Source organism: Hipposideros armiger, unplaced genomic scaffold (assembly GCF_001890085.2).
Source record: "Hipposideros armiger isolate ML-2016 unplaced genomic scaffold, ASM189008v1 scaffold_220, whole genome shotgun sequence".
Taxonomy (NCBI): Eukaryota; Metazoa; Chordata; class Mammalia; order Chiroptera; family Hipposideridae; genus Hipposideros; species Hipposideros armiger.
In genome coordinates this window covers 2,184,053-2,207,080 of record NW_017731570.1, presented here as the reverse complement: position 1 = coordinate 2,207,080, position 23,028 = coordinate 2,184,053, and the positions used below count along the sequence as shown (strand labels likewise).

General features: G+C 46.2%; 1 protein-coding gene across 7 annotated transcripts in view; it reads left to right on the top strand.

The window, feature by feature from the left end:
- The window catches only part of ARHGEF3 (Rho guanine nucleotide exchange factor 3), a 306,647-nt gene that overhangs the window by 28,073 nt on the left and 255,546 nt on the right, over positions 1-23,028 (top strand). For all 7 annotated transcript variants that reach the window (XM_019654352.1, XM_019654346.1, XM_019654345.1 and 4 more), the window contains exon 2: positions 10,199-10,291. In XM_019654352.1, coding sequence (XP_019509897.1) covers positions 10,230-10,291 — 62 coding nt within the window. In that variant the 5' untranslated portion in view covers positions 10,199-10,229. The remainder of the gene's footprint in view (positions 1-10,198; positions 10,292-23,028) is intronic.

Below are 23,028 nucleotides of genomic sequence, written 5' to 3'. Positions count from 1 at the left end.
AGGTGGGGTTCCTGGGCAGTGGCAGCAGCTGCTCCCCTCCTGCAATCAGCAGGAATTCAAATGTCCCGGCTGTTTTGAACTTGAATGTCCCACTGCTGCCTCCAGTGAGTAAGTGTCCTTATCACAGTTGATGCCCCGTCAACTCATCAACTTGGGGGCTCATGCCCCCAAATTCACTTTGGGTTGTGGTCTCATTCACCCTGCTAGCCCCTCGGGAGGAAGGTTATGGGGACCAGCTGCTCTGACCCCAGCAGAGAACAGGGCTCAAGTGCTGGACTTTGCCTCCAAAAGCACCCGCCCCTCCCATTATCCGCTCCTCCGTGGACAGAGGGTGGTTATAGCCAAATGAAATGGTCCTCCTTCACTCCTACCTCCCTGCTCCCTGCACGTTTCTGGATGGGTTTTGTAGAAGGTGCAGTCTTGCTCTTGACCTGGGTAAGTCTACTGAGTTAGATAGAGGGCCCATTACAGTGACAGAAGTGCCGTCCTGCTTAACTCTCCTCTGCCTGAACAGTGGGCGAAGCTTCAGCAGCTGGTAGAGGAAGGCAGTGCTGGACATGTGACTTGGCTGGCCAGACTCCAGGTGGCTCACTGCTCATTGTCATTTCTGTGTGCCTTGTGGGTGTGTGCCTCTCGGAGAGGAGGGGAGGGCCTGGAATCCTGGAGGGCCTCTTGCAAAGCAGATCCAGGTCTCTGTGCCTGGGGTCCCGGAGAGGGGGCTGGGTGGGCTCACAGCCTCTGCATGCCTGGGCTAGCAGAAGGAGTGGGGGCTCAAAGGCCCATCTAGGGTGACCGTCACTCCCATCACTTTCTTTGTCACTGTGGCTGAGGCAGCCACTTGACTGCCTCTTGAGAGCTCTGTGCCTGTACAGTCTTGCCTTCTGGGTGGGTCTGGAATGGTTCCTCAATGGGTGTTTTCGTATTCCCTGGAAGTGCTGCTCCTCCTGTCTTTTCTCTTCCCGATTGCTCAGCATCCCAGCCCCTGAAGCTTCAAATTAGAGTCCCAGTAGTCTTACTTCAGAGCCCAAGGCTTCAGTGGTTGTCTGTATTGTAAATGTTTTTATAATTTACAGTATAGATGTTTTTAGTAGCTACGGAAAATCGTGAATTATGTTATCATGGAATCATCACGTCTCTCTTGTGTTTACTAACCTTGTGTAAACTAAGCTAGACGCTCTTAGAAAAAAGAAACAACTGTTTAATCCTGCTGTTCCATGTGAGTGTATGTTCTGGAGAGAGTGGGAGATCAGGGGTGGTGAATCTGGGCCCACCCCCTTCCAGCTGGCTCCATATCCCATGTGCTCCAACTAGTGTGGGGCAGTCCTGTGTGTGAGTCTGAAAGTTACAGGTATGCATGTTCCCTCTGTCCCGACCACTGACGTTACCTGGAGTGCAGCTGAACACACCTCTTCGAGGGCGGCACTGGGCTCCTCAAGGGAGGTAAGGGCCCTCCTCCAGAATGCACGTTCCTAAAGGGCTTTCCAGGGGAATTTTGGACTCTGCAGGATTTTCCCACTAACTGTAAAATTCACCCTCCAGTGTCAGGAGGCTGCAATTGGTCCTACCCTTTACAGGGTCTTTCTCAGCTGACACTTGGTATCAGAGCACAGAGATGGAGCTAAGATTTAGCTAGAGAGTTTTATTTTATGGAGGAGTCGGGGTGTATATTTGAGTACTCAGGTACCAGAGCCTGAGTTTGGACGCCTAAACCCAGAGTTCAGACAGACCCAGCTGTTCAGTCCCCATTGTTCACTTCTGGCTGCTGGAAATTGGCTAAGCTGCTTATGCTGGAGTTCGCTTCTTTCTCTGTAAGATGTGGGTAACAATATGCATCTCATGGGGATCTTGTGTGACTTAATGTCTACTATGGAGTAGGTTCATTACATGTCTTGGTCATATCCTTCTCTTAACTAAGGCCCCATAGAGTCCAGTGAACTTTAAATTGTCTCCAAGTGGCTAGCTACATACAGTTTCATGAAACATTATTTATAGTTCGGCTTCTAAGGGAGCTCACCTTTTTGCAGGTGTTTTGAAGCACCTCAGGGACCTGTAGAGTGCTGTGCTTTAGCATTTGGCCTGAATGATGAGGAGGCAAATTGGACTGCCATCCTTAAGCTGAGTGAGTGAGAGTGACGTGTGTCAGTTCCATGAAGTCATTTTAGTAGATACCCTGGTTAGTGAATGATCAGGTCAGAAAAACTTTCCCCGTCCAAGGAATCCGGTTTTATCTCCAATTGGGAAAGTTGGCATGAGGCCTTTTCTAGGGCCATTTTCCATGCTTGTCATCTCCATTTTGGACTTCATTTGAGAGAGGAGGGATAAGCATCATTGCTTTTTTTTCCTTCTTTTTTTATGCTTGTGCCCTGGTTCTTCCATTCTCTAGCTCTATGAGCCTGGGCAAGTAACTTGATCTCCTCTGTGCCTCAGTTTCCTCATCTGTGAGGGGGTAAGAGTCCCTGCCTTATAAGATTGCTGAGAGGGTCAAATAGTATCAAGCATGTGAAGCCCTCTGCAGGGTGCCTGGCACATAGCAAGGCTGCCATCACTGTTGCCTGTGGTGAGGACGAAGACAGTGGTGACGATGATGACATTGTTCCCAGACCTCTGGGCAGCCCGCGTGCCCTCCCTCAGATGGACTCTGCTTGGGCAATGTCCATCTTATGTCAGGCAACACAAAGGGGAAACCCCAGGCTGCTCTGACCACTGTGTCTTACTCCCCCCTAACCCTGGGTGCCCTGTCAATGGATAAGCATGCTCTCTGCCTATCAACAAAAATGAACCGAGTTTCCACTGAAGACATTATTGAGAGCCACAGAGAGAGGCAGGCAGGTGGTAGTGGTTTTGTAGAAAATAGGATTTTTAAAAACCTTTTTGTTGCATTGGAACTATCTTGTATATGAGAACTTACCCAACAATCCCAGTCTATGAGTCATATAGAAGAGGAGATGCCCGGGTTGAAATCCGAACACCCTTTGGCCTCAAGGTGGACAGGACTTGACCACTGGTGGTCTGCCCGCTGAACTCTTATTATAAAATATGGGATATGATCTTCCACTGGGAAGACTGGAGACTTGTGACGAGGCTCTGAGGACTGACTTAACCCCCTCTCCAACCCTCCCCAGATGAGCCCATGATGGAGGCCTGCCTGCACCACCAGCTTTTACACATGCAGTGAGAGCCGGACTGTTACCTGCCACTGTGGCATGGTCAGCTTGGCCTTTCCGTATAATTAAGCCGTGTGGAGAACCAAATGCCGAACTCAAAGGCTGGCAAGAGTGGGGTTCACCACACTTTTCTGAGCAAGTATGACAATGGTGTTAGCCTGTTGCATCCATTTCATTATGGGACATCTTGATATTGACTCTAGAAATATAGTACCAGTCCCCAGGATACACCTTCCTTTGACAGAGCGATGGAAGGGCTTGGGTGGGCATTGTGGGATGTTGTCTCCTGGAGCCTCATTTTTCTGTGAATTTGGGTGACCAGCTCCCCACGAGGGCCATTTTATTTCTCTAGCTGTGTGGTGATGGCTTCTGCAGTGTTCTGATTCTGTAGCAGGTTTCTGTCATCTTTCATTCTAGTGGAGAATGCGGTTAGCTGAATTTGTTCATTTGTTCAGCAAGTATTGTACGTGTCATTGTGCTCACAGTTGGGCTGCCACAACCGCTGGGGCAGCTGGGGTGCCACACGTGTCCACAGCTGGGATCTGGGTGATGAAGGCGTGTGGCCGGAGCACTGGGGAGGCACTGGACGCTCTGGGAAAGCTTCGTAGGTGTGAGCAATTGAGTTTACAAAATGTCTCTCAGAGGGCGGACCTCATTTCCAAATTCTTTACCCAACAAGCCCCCAAGACCTCCATAGTGCCTAGCCTCTGGGAAGTAGAAATACAAGTAAAAATAGATAACACTAACCACTGAGTGTGGCTTCTTGGGTAAACACTCGGCGTAGATGATCTCATTTAACCCGGAGGTGCACAGTCCACTGAGATGAGATCCATCCATGATCCCTTCAGGCTGATGTGGGTGCTACTGCCCTTTAACTGTACATCTCTCCATCACCACTTCATCACACTGTACTGTAATGATCAGTGTTTTGTTTTTTTTTTAGCTTTGAGACAATTTTAGTAACCCCAAAATACATACACACTTTTTTTTGTTCTTGTAAAACTACCAGTGGTACAGATGTAGCTGAAGCCCTCCTTAACCTCTGGCCAGCCCACATCTGTCCTCAGAGTCAGCCATTTCAAAGTAACGTCTCCTTAATAGTCTGCACGCTCCTGGGGCGCAGTCACTGCCCTCTGTATCCGCGTAGATGCTGCGAGCCCATCTTGGGAGGGCGAGAATGAGCAGACGGCATAGATGCGTGGCTTGTCCAGGCTGGCGAGAGCACTGGTAACTGGCCTTGAGCCAGGCCTCCAGGGGAGGGAGTGCCCAGGCTTGACCTGGCCATCTGCATCATGGGCCACCACCTGATGTCCCCGCGATGGCAGCCGTGCCAGTGTCGTTATCTCTGGTTCAGTTTAGTGGCCGCAGCAGCCTTCAGGGGCAGTAGCCTTGTTTTTAGTCAAGGCCTATGGGTCATGTTTCTTGGCTGTTGTGGAGGTGAGGTCATCTGGGCAGATGGCTTGGGACTTTGTGGTCACAGCCCCAATTGTCCAGTCAGCCTTCAACCCTGACTTTGGGTTTGGCCCTGAGATTGGCAGACACAAAACTATGTATCCAGCCCGCTCCCTGTTCTGATAGAAACCTGGGGGATGAACCCTGGCAGTTGCTCACTGATACATGCCTATAAAGCCTGCTGAAGGCCAAGTGTGAGGCAGAGCAAGGGACACGCGGAGCTTTTGCAAATCTCTCCAGAGAGTGTGTCCTTTTTTGAGATCTGAGGCTGAAAAGATCTCATTTGATGAAGAGTCTGATTTGTTATTTGTGTACTTGTGAAGGGTTTGTGTGTGTGTGTGTGTGTGTGTGTGTGTGAGATCAAGCATGTCAAAGTGTTTATTAAGTACCACGAAATGCCTCCCCCCAATTTGGGTGGGCATTATAAAAGTAGAGTGGGGTCTGGGTCAAGAGCACAGGCTCTGGAATCATGGGTTCAAATCCCATCTTTCCTGTGACAAGCTTTGGGACATTGGGCCAGTTAACTAGCCATTCTATGCCTCAGTTTCCTCCTATTCCAAAGAGGGACCCTGATAACACCCAACTTATTGTGTGGGAGAAGAGGAAACCAAATAACACACGAGGAGCCCTGAACTGATGCATGATAGGTGCACAGCAAAGGCTGTTGTTATTAGTAGTAGTTATCTGACTGCATTAGAAGTTCATATGCAGTCAGAATTGGGAGGAGGAGAATTCAATGTGCAAAAGCTGATTCCTGTTCTTGAGAGTTTGCAGTCTGTTTGGGGAATTACATTAAGGCTCTTGGTACTATTAGCAATTAATACATGACAGCAGTTAAGTCCAAATGGTGTGGTTTGTATTGCCTATCCTATAGAAGTTTGGGGGAAGCTGTTGGGAGGAGATGGGGTTCACCCTGGGCATGTCGGGTGGGTGAAAGCAGTGAAGGAGAGACAGAGGAAGGACCGTGTGGTAGGTGTAAGGGGGAACATTCCAGGTCTGTCTGGTGGGCAGTGACTGGCAGAGTGTGGGATGCTGAGGGGTCAGCTGGATCTGTTTAATCCAGAAGCGAAATGACACATGCCTCTGGAGTAGAAATGGGGCGAGAGAGGCAGGGAAGCAGCAGCTGCTTCGGCTTCTTCTTTCTCCTCCCTCCTCCTCCTCCTCTTCTTCTTAAGCGATAAATGCATTTATTGTACTTTCATAACTATCGGCTTCAAATTATAGGATGCAAAGTTGGGAGATTTAGCATGGCTGTATTGATTTATAGGAAACAAATACACAACGACCTTATTTTTTGAGAGGATTAATGAAAACTTGGGTGGAGTATGGGGAAACCTTTGAAAAGACACAATAGTTGTTCAAAAATTCTTAAAGCTTCTTATTGAAGCATAAAATGCCCATAGAAAAGGGCACATATGACTATACAGATTGATGGACTGCTGCAAACTGAACACACCTGTGGAAACAGCGCCCAGATTAAGAAACAGAACCCTGCCAGAACCCCAGCGGCCCCCTTGTGCTCTCTTCCAGCCGCTGCTCCCCTACTACACCCACCATCCTGACAGCTAACAGCGTGGGGTAGTTTTACTTGGTTCTGCCTTTTCTGCAGATGGACTTACATGCGTATAGCAAGCACTCTTGTATTTGCTGTTTTTGGCTCAGCCTCGTCTTGTGAGAGTCATCACGTAGTTCTAGATCCTCCATTCTCATTGCTATGAATTACCACCATTTATTTCATTCATTCTGTTAAACAGTTGGGTCACTTCTGGTTTGGGCCTGGAGGTGGGCCAAAGAATGGTCCCCCCCAAAAGATATCCATGACCTAATTCCTGGTCATGGGTACGATTCACTGGTAATGCCTGTGACTGTGCTACCTTACATGGCCAAGTTCGGGATCTTGGCATGGGGAGATGATCCTGAATTATCTGGGTGGGCCCAAGGTAGTCGCAAGGACCCTTATGAGAGGAATGTAGGAGAGTCTGGTTCAGAGAATGAGATGTAACGGTGGAAGCAAAGATGAGAGAAGGGAGAGATTTAAAGATCTTACATTGCTGGCTTCGAAACGGAGGAAGGGGCCACGAGCCAAGAAGTGCTGGTGACCTCTAGACGCTGGAAAAGGCAAGGAAATGGATTCTCCTGTAGAGCCCCCCGAAGGAATGCAGCCCTGCTGACCCATTTTAGACCCACTTCTGACCTCCAGACCTATAAAATGATAAATTTCTGCTGTTTTAGGCCACTAAATTTGTGGCAATTTGTTACAACAGCAGCAGAAACTAACACAAGGGCTGTTATGCCTAGTGCTACGGAGAACATTCTAGAAAATGTCTCTTGGTGCACCTGTGTACCTAAGAGCAAATGAAAGTTGAGTAGTTACTGCCAGTCTTCCAGGGTGGTTGGACCAATGTATGTTCCCTCCCAGCAGCAGGTTGTGAGAGGCCTGCTTGCTTCACATCCTCACCAACACGGTGCTTTCTGAGAAGAGAGATTTCTCAGTGAACGCTTAGCTGGCCTTGGTGTCCAGTGGACACCTTCCAGGAGGTTGGTGCTCAGCAGATGCTGGTCAGTGCTAATCTAGCGAGCTGAGGACAGGAATGAGGAGGTGGTGGTGCCAGACCTTCTAGCTGGGGAGCCTTAGAATTCCTCTTCCTTAGAAGTGACTGGGTTGGGAAATACTGATGAACTTCACTATAGAACTTTCTGGCTGAAGAGTGAAACAGCACTTACCTTTGTAACTTTCTGATTAATGGGAATGCGTGGTGGGTATTGTGAGGTGGGGAAAAAGCCTGTGCTGTTCCCTCAGCTCCTCAGAGTTTGAAAACTGCCCTCACCTACGTGCTGTGACTGTAAGGTCATCACAGCCTCTTGGAGCTCTGGTGTTGCCATCTATAAAATGGGTGTGATCCCGCCTTCCCTGTGGGTGGACGAGTGGAGTCTCTGTGAGAGCCTGGAGTTTACTGCCTGCAGATAGGCACTGCTGAGCCAGCGGGGCTGTGGTCGTTATGGATAATGGCATTAAGCACATAAATTCCTTTTACAGAAGTTGGTAGTTCCACATTCAGTGTTCAGGGGCTGAGTGGCTGCCTTGAGAGGGGTCTGAGAATATCACCCACTTAGTTGGCACCCAGGGTGGGTAAGGTCAGGCTTATGGTCCACCCCTCTAGGGCTTTATAGATACACTTGTCTCCCCACAGCCCTGAATATGTTTTTGAAAGTATTTGTTCATTCATTTGTTCCTTCATTCCTTTGTTCATGTATTCATTCAACTGTTACTGAGCTTTATCACACACATTATAATACCATGGTTAGGAAAACAGATTTCCAGAAATGCCTGGTTCAAGTCTCGGCTTTACCATTTGCTCTCTGGCCTTTGATACACCTTAACCTCTTTATACCCAATTCCTTGATTCCTGAAACGAGGCAGGATCTGCCTCCTAGGGCTGATGTGAGAATTGGATGAGATAATCCACGTCAGTGCTGAACCCTTGGGCATCCCTCAGCTGGGGTGCAGAGACGGGTGCCCCAAATCCCTGCCCCTAGCCACAGGCTGAAAGGCAGTGGTTTATTGATGGTTGTCTATAGAATACCTTCTCCAATACCTGTAAGGAAAATCCTAAAACCTTGACCCAGAACTAGGCGATGGGTGGGCCCATGGAGGGCAAGCTCTGACTTCTCACAGCTTCTCAGCAAATGTGGCTTTGAGGAGAGTCCTGTCATTGGCATCATTTTGGGATGTAGGTGTCAAATCCCCTTGCAGCAGTTACTGGGCTGCAGAAGAGTTTGATACGCTGAGCAAACTTAGCTTCCAGGCTGGTGGCTGAGGTCTTCACAGCTGCAGAAGCAGCCGTGGTGTGGGCTGCTTGCTTTTTCCTCTCCCTTCATGATGGGAATAAAGTGGCACCTCTGGGACTCTGAGCTCAAGTCCCACTACCCTTCCATCTGTCTTCCTTCCAGATCCACATCTTCCCTCTTGCCTTACTCTGAGCCCTCCATAATGCACATACCTCAGCTGATGAAGCTAAGCTCTGAAGGAAGTCAGAACTGTGGCCCCAGACAGGAATCCAGATGCTAAAAAGATCTCATGGTGTGCTCTTTGCAAGTTAAAAGAGCAGCTTTGGAGGCTGTGGCTGGGGAGTCTCCTCAACCCTGAGTCTCTCCAATGCCTTGTGGTGCAGGGGTCCCAGGTATCTGGTCCTGCCCACCTGGATCTGAGAGTTAATCCAAATGGTGTTTTGGTGTGGGAGCTGGCCAGACCCATGGTGGAGCAGATGGAGGAGGAGATTTGGCTAAGCAGGGCTGTGATGCTCAACAGTCAAAATAGCTAATGTATTGAAACTGGGCTGTAAAGACAGCACCAGCATGGGTGATCATAGGTCTCAAAATTACCCTGAACTTTCTTTTGCCTAGGAGGCACCAGGTTGGAGACCAGACACCATTCCTCAATATGGTCTGTCAAACCAGTTCTTCTAGCATTGAAACCAATGACTGTTTTGTGGTTGATACCAAATGAAGTCGCTGGTTTGTGTTTGGGGCCATATTGTAGAAAGAGAATCTGTCTTTTAATGCTAAAACCACATCCTGGTGGTGAGGAATGCAGTACCTGAGACTGAAGAGGGAACCTCAGGGTTATGTCTCAGACTCACCCTGTGCAAATGCTCAGGGAGTGAATAGTGGGCGGAATCCTGCACCCATCAGAATGCTCCTCCCCAGCTCTGTCTCTATCCCTGTGTCTCTCTCTTAGTCTTCATCATTCCTAAGCACATAGACTTGAATCCTTAAATGTGAGTATCATGGACGCTTGTATGGCATTTTGCCATTCCAAGTAGTCATTCTTTGAAGGGAGACTCGCCACTCATACTTGTGGATCCGTGTTCCTAACTCTGTGCCAGGTGCCCTGCTCTTGAGAGTCTTCACACCAGAAGATATTATATCCTTTCCATCCATCAAACACTGATTGTGTTCCTACTTGAAATTGCATGTTATTTTTACCAAAATTGTGACCAAAAATAGGTTGGCCTCACCTGTCTCCATGTCCCAAGCTCCAAATAACCAAACTGACCGTCAGAAGGGCCCCAGTGAGAGTATCTAATCATGATGCCAACTGGGATGCGAGTGAACTAGCCATAAAAACAGGAGCCATTAAAACAATGACTTAAAGAATGGAGAGATTTCTCTCTGTGGTAGTGTTGGTTCCAGGTCTGAAGGTGGCCATGTTCCAAGCAGTCACAGGCCCAGGTGCCTTCTGTTATTTCCAAGAGCATTATCATTATCTGCATGAGTTCCAGTGGGAACTAGTTGGAAAGGTGGACAAGGTATGCGCATGTCTAGATGGAGAAGTGGCCCATCTCACTTCCTCTCACATTCCTTTGGGAACTCCAATACCTGACTGCACCTAGCTGCAAGGATGCCTGGGAAATGTAGTCCCTGATAAGGCTTGGATAACTGTGGAAGAAGGGGAGAATGGATTTTGTTGGACACTGGGCAACCTTTGACATATTCCCCTGGTGTGTATTTAATGTAGCTCATGGTGTGTTTATAACATAAACGCACCCAGGTTATACATATTGGTCGTTTTGCTTTTTCAGAAAGAAGATCTCGGCCTGCCATGCTGTGTCTATGGACAATTCCACAGTAATGAATCAGTGTGTCTTCAGAGGCATGGAAGAAAAGAAGGACAGGTAAAAATATCTTTAAAATTAAAATAAAAAGATTTTTACATGCGACCCTTAAATGCAGAACTTCGTCTACACCTATGTAAGTAGGGGCTATCAAGAATTTGGGGATAGCCCAATTTCACGTGCCCCCCTTTTAATATCTCTAGTTTCTGACACCAGAAGAGGGATACCTTTATTAAGTCTGAGGGAATTTTCCTAAGACTTAGAAGGAAGAATTGGTATAAATAGAACTGATGTGGGATAGAATTAAATATTCGATTCCAAGAGCTATGGACACGCATTCAAAGAAGCTGTGGACACATGCCCAGGTATGTTGGGTCTGGACTTGTGGGTAGCCAGTCCCCTAAAAGGAAGCAAAGGCAGACCCTTAGCTGTTGACAGCTACTTACTCTTCAGTCATCATCTCTTCCTCTTCCTTCCATCTCCTCTTCTATTTTGCTTTGAAAAGAAATTATTAATTTAATTTTAATGCCCTAGAAATGCATGGGTACCAGTTTCCTAATTAAAAATAAAAGTGAAGTCCCCATTGACCCTCCTCTCCAAATTTTATTTCCAGACCCCCTACCCCACTTCTGCCTTTCCCAGAAGTAACCACTGTGATCTACTTTTGTGCATTTCCTTCTAGAACTTTCTCTACATGCCTATGTACATGGAGAAAAAGTTGTTCTTTCCTTCCTTCCTTTCTGTTTTCTTTCTTTCTGTTCTTTAAATACAGGCTGTCATATTATGCTGGTCGGTCTATTTTGTAACCTTTTAAGATAATTTAATAAGGTCTTAAAATGTTTTCAAGACAGTAATGTGAATCTATCTTGTTTTTATGTTGCAGCGAAGTGAATAGTGTATCCATAGTATGGGAATTACCCTGTTTATCCAGCTGTTTTCCTGTTGGTGGTGGGTAGATAGGTTCCCTTATGACACAGTGTTTTATGCCCTTATAACACTGTTGTGATGCACTTTCTGATGTATGCCTCCCGAGCACATGGACAGACAGTTGTCTTAGGTGGTTACTGAGGAGTGGAGCTGTTGGGTCATCCTGTGTATGCATTTAAGATCTTAGTAAATATTGCCAAATCGTCCTCTAGAGAGCACTACTTGTCAACAGGCTACCAGATTTCCTGTTTGCCTGCCCTCTTGCTGCACCTCCGTTCTTGTTGCTTTTTCACTTTTGCCAGTCTGTGGGTGAACAAGGGTATCTTTCCATGATTGTAACTTCCTCCCCCTTCTCTTTACTTGGGGAAGTTCTTCACAGGTCTCTCTGTGACCAGGTTTCATCTCCTAATGGCCCTGGCCAGCCTCTGTCCTTACAAAGACCCAGTGACCTATATCCTGAGGCCCAGGGCATCTGGGCAGCCTTGGTCCTTCGCAGCAGTGGGTGCCACTTCGTTTTTTCTTCTGAAAAGAATCCAAGTATGCTCTTACAGGAGAGGTTGTCCCAGGATTAACTACTTCTCTTTCAATCCCGGAGGTGGTTTTGAAGAGCCTTTGGTTGGATTTCCCTACTTAGGTTGTTTTATCTACCACCATCACCACCACCACCGTTACCATCAAGGCAACAACAATGTGAGTATCAGGCTCTGTGTGGGTTACTTAGCTTACTTATTTAATTCTCACAATGGCCCTTTAAGGTAGGAAGTTGTATTGTTAACCCCCATTATGGCCATTAGGCGACATTAGGACAGAAATTCTTTCAAAACCAAACCAAACAACAAAAAAGAATAACAACAAAAACTCTGTCTTGATGTGGATCCCAGCTCCTAGCCATTGTCCTCACTTTAAGTGACAGACCCACACTTGCCGAGTGATGAGTTCTCCTTGCGGACACAGCTGTGGAGCCATCATGCCATGTTTGCGGCTGCCTTGATCACTCTCAGTTGTTATTCTGCATCCGTGATCTTCCCAGAGGACAGTGTGGAGTTGAGAGTGGTAGTTTGGGGTTTTGTCCCCACCCAGCATACGAACATGGGGCATAACACCAGCCCCTCTGTTCTGGTGTCCAGTTGGGGGTGGCAGTGTCACCCGCATTCATCCAAAACACTTCTCTGGAAAAGAGGTTTTCGGGTTGAGCATATTTATCATGGGGAGGAAATCTACTTTATCAGGATAAATACACACACCAAGCTGTGGAGGGAGAGGAAGTTCTTCACTTGTCCCCAATAGACCTGATGAGGACCCTACCCTAAAACGTTTAACTTGGGAGCTCATTCTAAAAGCAGGCAGAGTGCAGTTTCAAAGGCCTTCCCGAGCACCTCCCTCCCTGTTGTGTTTCAGAGACATACAGATCTTGAGTTAGAAGAGACCCTAGGCTTGTTGGATCATTTCTTGCTTCTTCATCATTACAGTTTTAAGCAGTCAGGCCTAGAGTGATGAAATGATGGTTCAAACACACACCGAGGCAAGCCCCCGTCACCAGTCTCTGGGGTCTGGCTCTGGCTCTTTGCACAACATCACAGATACCTCTCATGTGATTATGAGGAGACCAATCAGCTCTCATTCCAAAACTGGAGCGTATTAACAGGCAAGTAGTACCTCAAGGGAAACTAGTCTATCGATCAATCAATTGATTATTCATTCAGTGGGCATTTATTGAATACTATTGTGTGTACCAAGGATACAAAGATGGGTAAGATATGACTTCTTAGGGAATTCAGAGTCTTGGGGGGTTGAAGAGGGAGGCAGTTACACACACTACGAGCAATGGTTAAGTGGAAAACTTCAATCCTTCAGTGGTTAATGGGGACAGTAATAGTATCTCCTGCAGTGGGCTGTTGGGGCATGTCCTGAGTTAATTACAGTAAAGCACCTGGCATATAGTAAGCACCTAATAAAGGCAGCTGTTTTTGTTCCTGTTTATTTTTATTCCTACATAGATTTAGGAACCTAGGAAAATTTTTCTATCAGGAGATTGATAGGAGCAGACTTATGTTTCAGAAATGGTAATCAGTTGACCCAGTTTCTCATCCTATATGTTTTTATCTTTTTAGTATCTACCTCCTCATCTACTGGACTGTGAATTCCATGGGGCCAGCTCTTGCCTGTTTTGTTCACTGTCCCTTACCCAGTGTCTGACACATAGTAGGTGCTCACTAATATTTCTGGACTGATGAGTAAAGGGAGTTGAGTAAAGAAAAAGGTTGGGCCTGGATTCCTGAGGTGAGATGATGTGACAAAGCCTGCCAGTGAGAAGGACCTCAGCTCGCCTGGGGCCAAATATTTTCCTGAGGAGTGGGGCTCCCTGGAAACCCTGCCCGCAGACCTCACTCCCCTCTGTGGGAACACAGTTTTGCTCCAGTGATTTGTAGACATTTTGTCTTTTAAACAAGAGACTTTGTTGTGAGGAGACCATTCCTGCAACATTTGCTGACTGAGCAGCCATTACCTGTCACTTCTATTTCTGGTTGCTAACTCACAAGAACACAGGGTTTCTAGACGATTAAGCCCCCAGGGAGTACAGCTTTCTGTTGCCATCAGTGACCGTGGGTGAATAATATCACTTCTCTGTGCCTCAGTTTCCTCAGCTGTGCAGCAATGGAGTTAGGCAGGCAAATTTCTGATGCGCAAAGGGGAGAATTTTGAGGGGAGAACTCCGTGCCTTTTTTGTAAATCCTTCCCATAAATGGACTTGTGGTGAAATGGGTAGACAGTTAAGACTCAGCCCATGCTGGAGAAGTGGAAAGGATTAAGTTCTTTCCTTCGTTTGGTCATTGATTCATTCATTGGTTCATTCATTGGTTCATTCATTTATTCATTCAATTAATATCCCATCATTGCTCAGCAGCCCAAAACAACAGAAAAAGGCTCAAAGAAGGGATTCGGTTTTTCTGGCAGGGCCTTGTACTCTCAGATTGTACAAATGTGTATGCCTCTTTTATGAAAATAAAGAGCTTCTCTGGCTCGCTCATTTATTCCAGTGTGTTTTGAGCCCCTCCTCTGTGTCAGCTCTGCTAGACTTTACCTGTAAGGTGTCGTCTCGTCTGGTGCAGGGCCCAGCACACAGTAGGCTCTCAGTCCCGTGAGCGGCTTTTGGTGGATTGAATTGGCTAGAAAACAGAGTGATTTTTAGATGGCAACATGAAGGCCTGTATCCAAAGCTGAGGTTTGCCTTAGAGTCCTGTTCCATTTTCATGCTCCAGGGGTAGGCGATTTGTATGTACCACCTTTACAGCCACCAGTTTCCCTGTTTGTCCTTAGTTGTTCTCTTCTTGATCTGCTTATCAGCTTCTATCTCGGCCTTAGGCCAGAGCCGTTTTGGTCGCTGATTTTTTATTAGTCTCTGTTCACTGCCCATAGGGACCTGCTCCACTTCCTCTACCCTCCACAAGTTCAGCTGCTGACCTTGAGAAGCTGGAAACCCAACAAAAGGGAGAGTATAACCAACTACTCGTGACCTGAGGCTGTAACCTTAATGCTCGATTCACCGGCCCTGTGACCTGGGGCAAGGCATTTCACCTTTCCAAGGTGACTTCTTGGGGATTCTATCAGCATTTCCCACAGTGTGCTCCTTAGAACATGGTTTCCTCCAAACACCAGTAGGTATTTCAGGGGAAAAAAACAGGGCCTGTCACCAAACTTGTTGGGCACTGCTGGCTTAAGCTCAGTTAAATGTGGCTCAACAGAGCCTATAAAAGGCCAGTGTGCATGGAGGGGTCCCTCAAGAGGTAGAGTGTGCAGCCCCCCACACCTGCTGTTGCACAGGTCACACTGGGAACATGCTGGACTGGGAGACCTTGAAGCTTCCTCCCAATGCTTGGTGATGTGCCTAGGACAGAAAGGATGTTGGATTTTTAAATCCAACGTTAGCATTTTTTTTTTCATTAAGAATGTAAAAGTGTTATTGTAGGCAAAAGATGGAAGAGGTCATCCAATTCCTGTCATAAGCCTACTGGTGAATGAGTTGAGAACAGTGGGAGCGTCAGGTATCTTCATAAAGGTTTTCATTCAGGCATAAATTCTCCTGTGCCAAGAACACTGGACTACAAATTGAAAAACTGCTGTGCAAATCCTGTCCTCGCCTCTTCCTGGCTGTGTAACCTTGAGCACGTCTCTTCACTTCACCCTCAGATTTCTCATTGGCTTAAAAGAAAGGGATTGTTTGATTGATGAGTTTCCTTTCAATCCTAAAATTTTAGGTATATTGTTTAAAACAACTGTAAGCCCCATGAGGGCTGACAGGGTCTGTGTGTCCTCTCATTGATTCCTCAGGGCAATGCAAGGATATAGTAGTTACTCACTAAACATTTGTTGAATACAGATGGAAACAGAACAGGTTCCTTATTTTATCCATTGGCATACCCCCATAGACAGTTTATTATTAAATTACTGTTAAAGTAATTTAATGAGTGCACACAATCTTATTTGAGACATATGAAGACCCCGTGAGGGAAGTGATATTATTTTGTAGATGGGAAACTGAGCGTTTGAGAGGCAGAGGGCCGGATGGTGGTCCTGTAGCAAGGAATGAAGAGCCTAGACCCAGTCTCCTGAACCCATGTTCTGCTTTGTTTTTTGTTCCCACCAAACCAAGTCTTTAATCCATTCTTATACTGGCCAAAGACATTAATTAGGACAGTGTCTTGGAAGATCTGCTGTGAAGCCACTGAAAAAAGACCTTCAAGTGAGCCTGTCAGGCTAATTCTCTGCACAGCAAATTGCAATAATATCTGCTCATTCTGGGCAACTCCTAAGGGGCTTTTTATATACATTGGCTCCAAACGTCACAGCAGCTGAGTAGAATATACATCATTTACCTCTATTTTGTAGATGAGGAAATCGTTTTAAGTACCTGCCCAATGTCACAGGTAATTGTAGGGTTCAGACTTAAACCTGTGTCTTTGACACTCTCAAGGGAGAAAGCCCCTGGCCTTCTCACCACCCCCCTGCTTCTCACCACCTCCCTGCAGATGGGAGCTCAAAGCCCCTCTGCAGAATGGGAAAATGTTTTGCGGGGGTGCAGGGGGTGGGCTGGGCTACAGCCAAGGTGATCCCTGTGAGGTGCCAGAGGGTGGCCTTCTATACTCATTGGGAGCCCATCAGCATGTCCCTAATTCCAGGCAGCCTCCTTCTCATAGGGTGGCCCTAGTGACAAGAGGGAGCTACCAGGAAGGTGTTAGAGAGAGTGATGAAGATCTTGGCCCAGTCGTTGAAGTTTTCCAAGTCTCAATTTGCCATCTGTGATTAACAGTGGTGCTTAGGCCGTAAAGTTGATGTGAATGTTCAGTGTGGCAAGAAATGCTTAGCTTGTGGTCCCTGGGCACCTGGCTGATACCCAGCATGTGTAGTCTGATATTAGCCTGTAAATCATTCTCCCACCAACCACAGAACCAAAGAGGAGCTGTCAGAATGCATGCCCTTTACTTTCCTCGGGCCATCCCTAAGGCATGATGATCACTTTGATAAAAATCATTCAGGTATTATTTGAGTATCTGCCATGTGCTCAGCACTCTGTCAGGCACCCTGAAGGACACAGTTGGACGTGGCCTCTGCTTCCAGCCTAAACGGGGAGGTGAATATATGTAATGGGAGACAAGCAGGGCTTAAAGAAGGGCTCAGCAGGGCTTGACACACAGTGTGTACCCAGAAAATGTCTAAAAACACACACGCTGGAGGGACTCGAAAGGACACAGCACTCTGAGGTGACACCAGGATACAGCTGTAGGAAAAAAGTGTCTTTGAGGACTTTGTCTCTGGCCCACACTCATCTAGCAGAGGATGCTCACTCGGCCCCTGCCCTGTGGACAAATGGTGGCATGGGAAATGCAGCACCTGTCATAATGCTGAGCTCTGCTGGGTGTAGACCATGTGCGTCAGTCTCCCTCCTGGGGAATCTGATAGAAAATTCCTGCCAGGCAATAGAGTGGCACTTTGCCTGGAGGTAAATCAACCTTTTCAACTCCGAGGGCCAAGAACCAGGCTTGGAGAGCTGTGTGAGGGTGGAGGTGGAGCCTGTGAACCCTGATGGTCGATGTACTCACGGGGCCTGCCTAGGTACAGAATGAGCAAGATGCATTTATGAAGCACTGGTTTTGTCTGGGGTGTTCTGCTAGGGTGTAGATGGGGAGAGTCTTGAGGTATTTGTTCTTGGAGTGGGAGAAGAGCACTGGAACTGGGGTTAAGGCTTTCCCTGGGCTCCCTGCTGGGTCTGGAGCTGAATGTGGCTTTTCTCCCAGCCCTGTGCAGCCTTGTATGGGCTGTGCACAGTCCGAGCAGGAGCCAGCGTCTTTTAGGTTGGGTGCTGATCGAGGGCCTGCTGTGTGTCAGACACTGTGCTGGGCTCAGGGATGGATCTGTGACTAGGACAGGCTGGGCCTGATAACAGTCTAACAGGGTCTCTACCCTGGAGGGCTTTGTAGTCTAGTTTAGGTTTTATAGGCCGGGAACTAAACAGGAAGTGGAAACAGGGTGAACGGAACCCTGAATGGGCAGGAGGGAGGCCTTTCATCAAGTCTTGCTTTGGGGCTAATATTAAGGGAAGGGTGAGAGTACATTGGCTACTGGGGCGGGGGGGGGGTGGTTCAAATTTGTAGTGTTTGCCTATTTTCACGGTGTAAGTGCTCTCACCATAGCTAGGTTTAGCTGACTAATGCAAAGTCACTGAGATGTGACCCATCGGCTCTCCCAGCGAGAGATGGCTTCAGCACACGGCTGTGTTAGCCGCTCCTCTGAGTGCAGTTTCCTCATCTCTGAAGTGAGCGGGTGCAACTGGACAGCATGAAATTCCTTGGTGAACTCTAGAGCATGATGTAAATGTAAAATAGTGAAGATGTTTCATAGCTTTGAAGTTTTACAACTAACACTGTCTCCCAACTCTTCCACTCAGGATCCATGGCCAAGAGTGGGATGGAATATTCTGATCTGTTTAAAAACTTTTTTTTTAAACCGCTTTAAGAGAATCTAAATCTTTTCTTTATTTCAAAAAGGAATAACAAATTACTTGTAGAAACCTAAGAAATTGCAAGCAATTGAAAGAAGGAAACAGCAATTTCTTTGGTTCTTTGAATAGAATCATTGGACGTGACCTTTCTTTTTACTGGATAAATTTGACATGTAACAATGTGTATATTTAAGGTGAATAGCATGTTACTTTGATACATTTATATGTTGCAATATGGTTGCCGTTGTAATGATATCACATCGCATACTTATAGTACAACATTATTGTCTGTATTTAATATATTGTACTTTAGATTTCTGTGGCTTTAATACTCTGTTGGATGTGATCTATTGCTACTTTAGACCCACCCTCTCATTTTGCTGGTGAGGAAACTGCCCAGAGGGGTGCTGTGCCTGGGGGTTACACAGTGAGTAAGTAGCAAAGGTGGAGTTAGAACCTGGGTGTCCTGTATGTAGCCTTGAATGATGGCAATTAATTGGGTGGAGTCAATGCCCAGTTGTCTTTTGTCCAGGTTGTCCTCATGTTAGGACTGAGGACTTTGTTCCCATCTGTAAATTTGAACAAGTGAGAAAAGTTTTCACCATTTCCTGACTTCCCTTCTTGCTTTACTTACTGTCCCCTTACCCCCAAGTCACTATAGTCCTCATCTCTTTGGTGTACCTACCCTATTTATAGGATTTTTTCATGGCAACTCATTTTCTCACCCCACCCCACCCCCACCCCCCATAGCTACTGTTTTAGTTTTGATGGTCGTTTGGGTGTTTTGGGTTTTTTTAGCCAATTTTTAGTTTTCACTTTTGTAATCATAGCAGTTTGATCATACTTCTTCTCATTCGTGTCTGTCATTTCTTGTTATCTTCATATGCACTCTTCTAAAGGGCTATAAAATATTCACTTAACAAATATGTATCGAGTGACTACTGTGTGTACTGTACTAAGAGTGAGTGAGCGGGAACTTCATGCTGCCCCTGCCCCTACAGGGGTTTTCATTAGTGGAGAAGTCCGCTGTTAGCCTCATAATCACACGGACAGAATGTTGTTAGGTTACAGAGATGGAGTTGTGGATGAGTTTTAATAACCTGTCTTCTACTTCCCAAAGCAAATTGAAGGGGGGTTTCCTCTCTCCAGTGAAATTTGGGAATACTTTCCTTGGGGAAAGGTGAGCATCCCAGGCAGAGGGCACACTTTCCCATTTGTGGAAAGTGAAAAAAAAATCATAAAACTACTATTATTGTAAAGACCATATTTTACTTGTGGAGAGTAAGTATATTTTAAGTTCTGAGCAACTGGAATTCTAATTACTTGTTAAACACCTAACAACCCCTTTCTTTGTGTTCTTTACCTTTTTCTTATAACGTATTCTCAAAGGAACTAGATTTTACATTGTATTTTTCTACCCAAATGTATATTTGGAAAAATTTCAAACCTACAGAATAGTATTTCCTTCACCTAGATTTTATTTGAATGTTTTGCCTCATCTGATGTCTGTGTGTGTGTGTGTGTGTGTGTGTGTGTGTGTGTGTGTGTGTATATACATAGACACTTTTTTCCTCCTGAACCGTTTGAAAACAAATTGCAGACATCCAGACACTTTACTGCTAAACACTTTGGCCTATAACCCTGAAAAATAACGACATTCTCCCACATCATCACCTACTATTATCCACCTCTGTAAATTAACAATAATTTTAGAATATCTTCTAATATCCAGTCCATAGTCACAGTTGCTCAGTTGTTCCAAAGCACCTTTTACAGCTTTTTCCCCTTCTCTCCACCCCCACCCACCCATCCAGGCACCATTCTTAGCTGAAGCATTGCATTTGGTTGTCAGGTCTCTCTGTCTCCCTCAGTCCAGAACAGGGCCTTCCCTTGTTTCTGCCCTCCATGATATTGGGGTTTGAAGAGTCAGATCCTTGTTCTGGATTTGTCTGAGTGTGTCCTCGCGATACGGTGTTCCTCCATCCCATCTCTTCCGTGAATGTTCAGTGAAGTCCAGAGGCTGGAGTAGGTCCAGGAACAGCATTTCTAGTGACATGACCTCACTGGTGACATCATCCCCAAGGTCAGGATGACCGATGGCTGTTGACACTGAATTGACACCTGGTTAAGACCACATACTGCATTATGTTTTCATTTAGATCCGATACAGATGGTATATTGACCATAATTCTAACACGTATTGGGAAGGAAAAACCTTTATAATAAAAAACGCTCTCTCACTCTAAACAGAGCGCAGGTTTTGTTTTTATTTTTAATTACAGAAACAAGTTTGGGGCCGGCCGAGTGGCGCGTTGTTTAAGAGCTGGCTTGGGACGCCAGCTCTGAGCAGCAGGGCCCCGGTTCGGATCCCACATGAGGGCCAGTGACACTGCCCTCTACAGCTAAGATGGTGAACAACAGCTCGACCTGGAGCTAGGCTGCTGTGAGTCGACGGCGTCGGCGTAGGCTGCAATGGGGCTGCAGTGGGCGCCGTAAGCTACTGTGTGTGGTCAGCAGCCAGCATGAGCTGCCAAGAGCCGCCGTGAGCAGCCATCTAGAGGCCAGCTTCACACTTTTTTGTTTTTTGTATGTTTTTTAGCATCTCTCTTTTTAAATAGACCCAAGTCAAGTTTGGCTAGAGTGTGCTTGATGTAGCAGTCTCCAGGACTATGTTTATAGTATTCAGGTAGAAAAATAAGACCTCCTTGAGGTTAGAATGTCATGGTGGAAGGGGAGTTTTGAAGAGTCACAGATGCTCCAAGCATGTGTGTGCACGCACGCAAGTGTGAACATGTCCGTATATGCTGTTGTTGTCTCAAGGGAGTATGAATGGTGAGTCAAGGTGCCAAAAGTAGTGTCAGATGTGACACAAAGAAATTAACCCTGTGCCAATTTGTAGAAGGTGCAATGGCAAAGAAGTCATGATTTAAATGAAAGTCAAGGAAATCTATCTATCTTGCTGCCAGGCACTGTGCCAGGTGCTGTGAATGGCACAAGCTGGCTCTTGTGAACCTTATAATCTGGAGGGAACAGACCTAAACATGCCAATCCCAGGGGGGTGAGTGTACAACAGAGAAGTGTGAGGAGCTATGGGAACTTTGGGGTGGACCTACCATTTCCCTGAAGAGGTAATAGTCAGAAAATGGAAGCATACATGAAGGGTAGGTAAAGAATGAACCACGTGGAAGCATATGCAAAGGCCCTGAGGCCAGAGAGAACATGGTGTGCGGAAAGAGGCAACAGCAGCTCAGTGTGGCTGGATCATGGAATGACAAGAGGCTGGGAAGTGTCTGGGCTGGGAGGACTGAGTGAGCCCTGCGAGCCTTGATAGTGAAGAGCTTAGATTGTACTATGGGCCCTGGGAGGCCACTGAGACATTTTAAATAGGGGAGCAGCATGGTCAAATTTACATTTTGAGTAAAGACCTCTGGATGGAGTGGGGAAAAAGACTTGGGGGGGAGACCAAACTTGGGGCTAAGAGACCAGCTAAGAGTATTGTAGCCATCCAGGAGAGACGCGTTGAAGGTAGTAAATGCCTATTGAGAATGAGTAGGTAGGTAGCTTGGATATCAATGGGAAAGGTAGAAATAAATGCAAAATATTCAAGCAGTAGACTTGAGATGGGATCTGGGGACTGAAGGAATCCATCCAACCAACCAACATTTTTTGATCCCCTTCTGTGTGTCTGGGGCTGTGTTAGGAGTGGGGGCATACATCAGTGAATGAAACAGACATAGTGGTCCCTGCCTTGAAGGAGTTTACCTTCTGGTGGGAGAGACAGACTATAAACAGACAAATGTATGAAGTAACATTAGCTGGTGTAGTGTGCTATGAGGAAAAATAAAATACAATAGAATAAAAGCATGGAGAGTAAGATGTAGAATTTTAGATAGGGAGATGGGGGGAATTTTTTTCTGAGAGGATATATGAGTACAGACCTGATGTTCAGAGAGCAAGCCCTGCAGTTTTCTCAGAGAAAATCCTGGTAGGCAGAAGGGACAACACATGCAAAGGCTCAGGGGCAGGAAAGTGCTTAGTCTGTGGGAGGAACAGCATGCGGGCCAGCACAAATACGTGATGATGAGACCACGTGTATACATCAGCCTGGTCAGCCCTGTTACTGAGGGGTCACATCTTGGAAGATGCATCTCCTTTCGCTGTGCTAGCAAAGGGAGGGACCTACTGGGCTTGCCCAGGTGAATGGGGAGTGAACAGTTTCAGGAGATGGGTTCCCAGTCAGCAGAGATGGTTGAGCCAAGGCAAGATAAGTACCTGTTTGGTTAGAGCTATGCTGTGCATTTCAAGCATTCCACCAAAATTCATGCAGGCAGAGAAGAGGGAATGTGACAAAGTGAAAGAAAGGTTTTATAATCATTTATGTCGGCTGGATCACCATCATATTTTCATGGTTTTTTGGGTGTGTGTATGCATAAATAAGCTGTTGACTTATAACTTCTTTTATTAATGTTGATTAATGTTATAAAACTGTCCTGCTGGTCCTAATAGCTTTTCAGATCTTATTTTTTTACGAGGAGGAATTTTTCCAGACATATAATCACATCATCTGCAAGTTAATAAAATTTCACTTCCTCTTCCTTTCCAGTTGGCAGAAAAAAATTTTTAATTTGTCTCATTGGATGGCAAATGCTTCCTGAATAATGTTAAACAATTGTGATATCTAGAGTCATTCTTACCTTATACTGATGTCAAATACTCCAATACTTCTCCTGAAATGTGATGCTGACTTTTGTTTTGAGCTATATATATATCTCTAGGAAGTTTCCCTCTACTCCTATTTTGTTAACAGATTTTTTAAAAGTCAGGAGTAAGTGTTGTAATTTAATAAGACTGGCATTTAAGGAGCCATATCTTT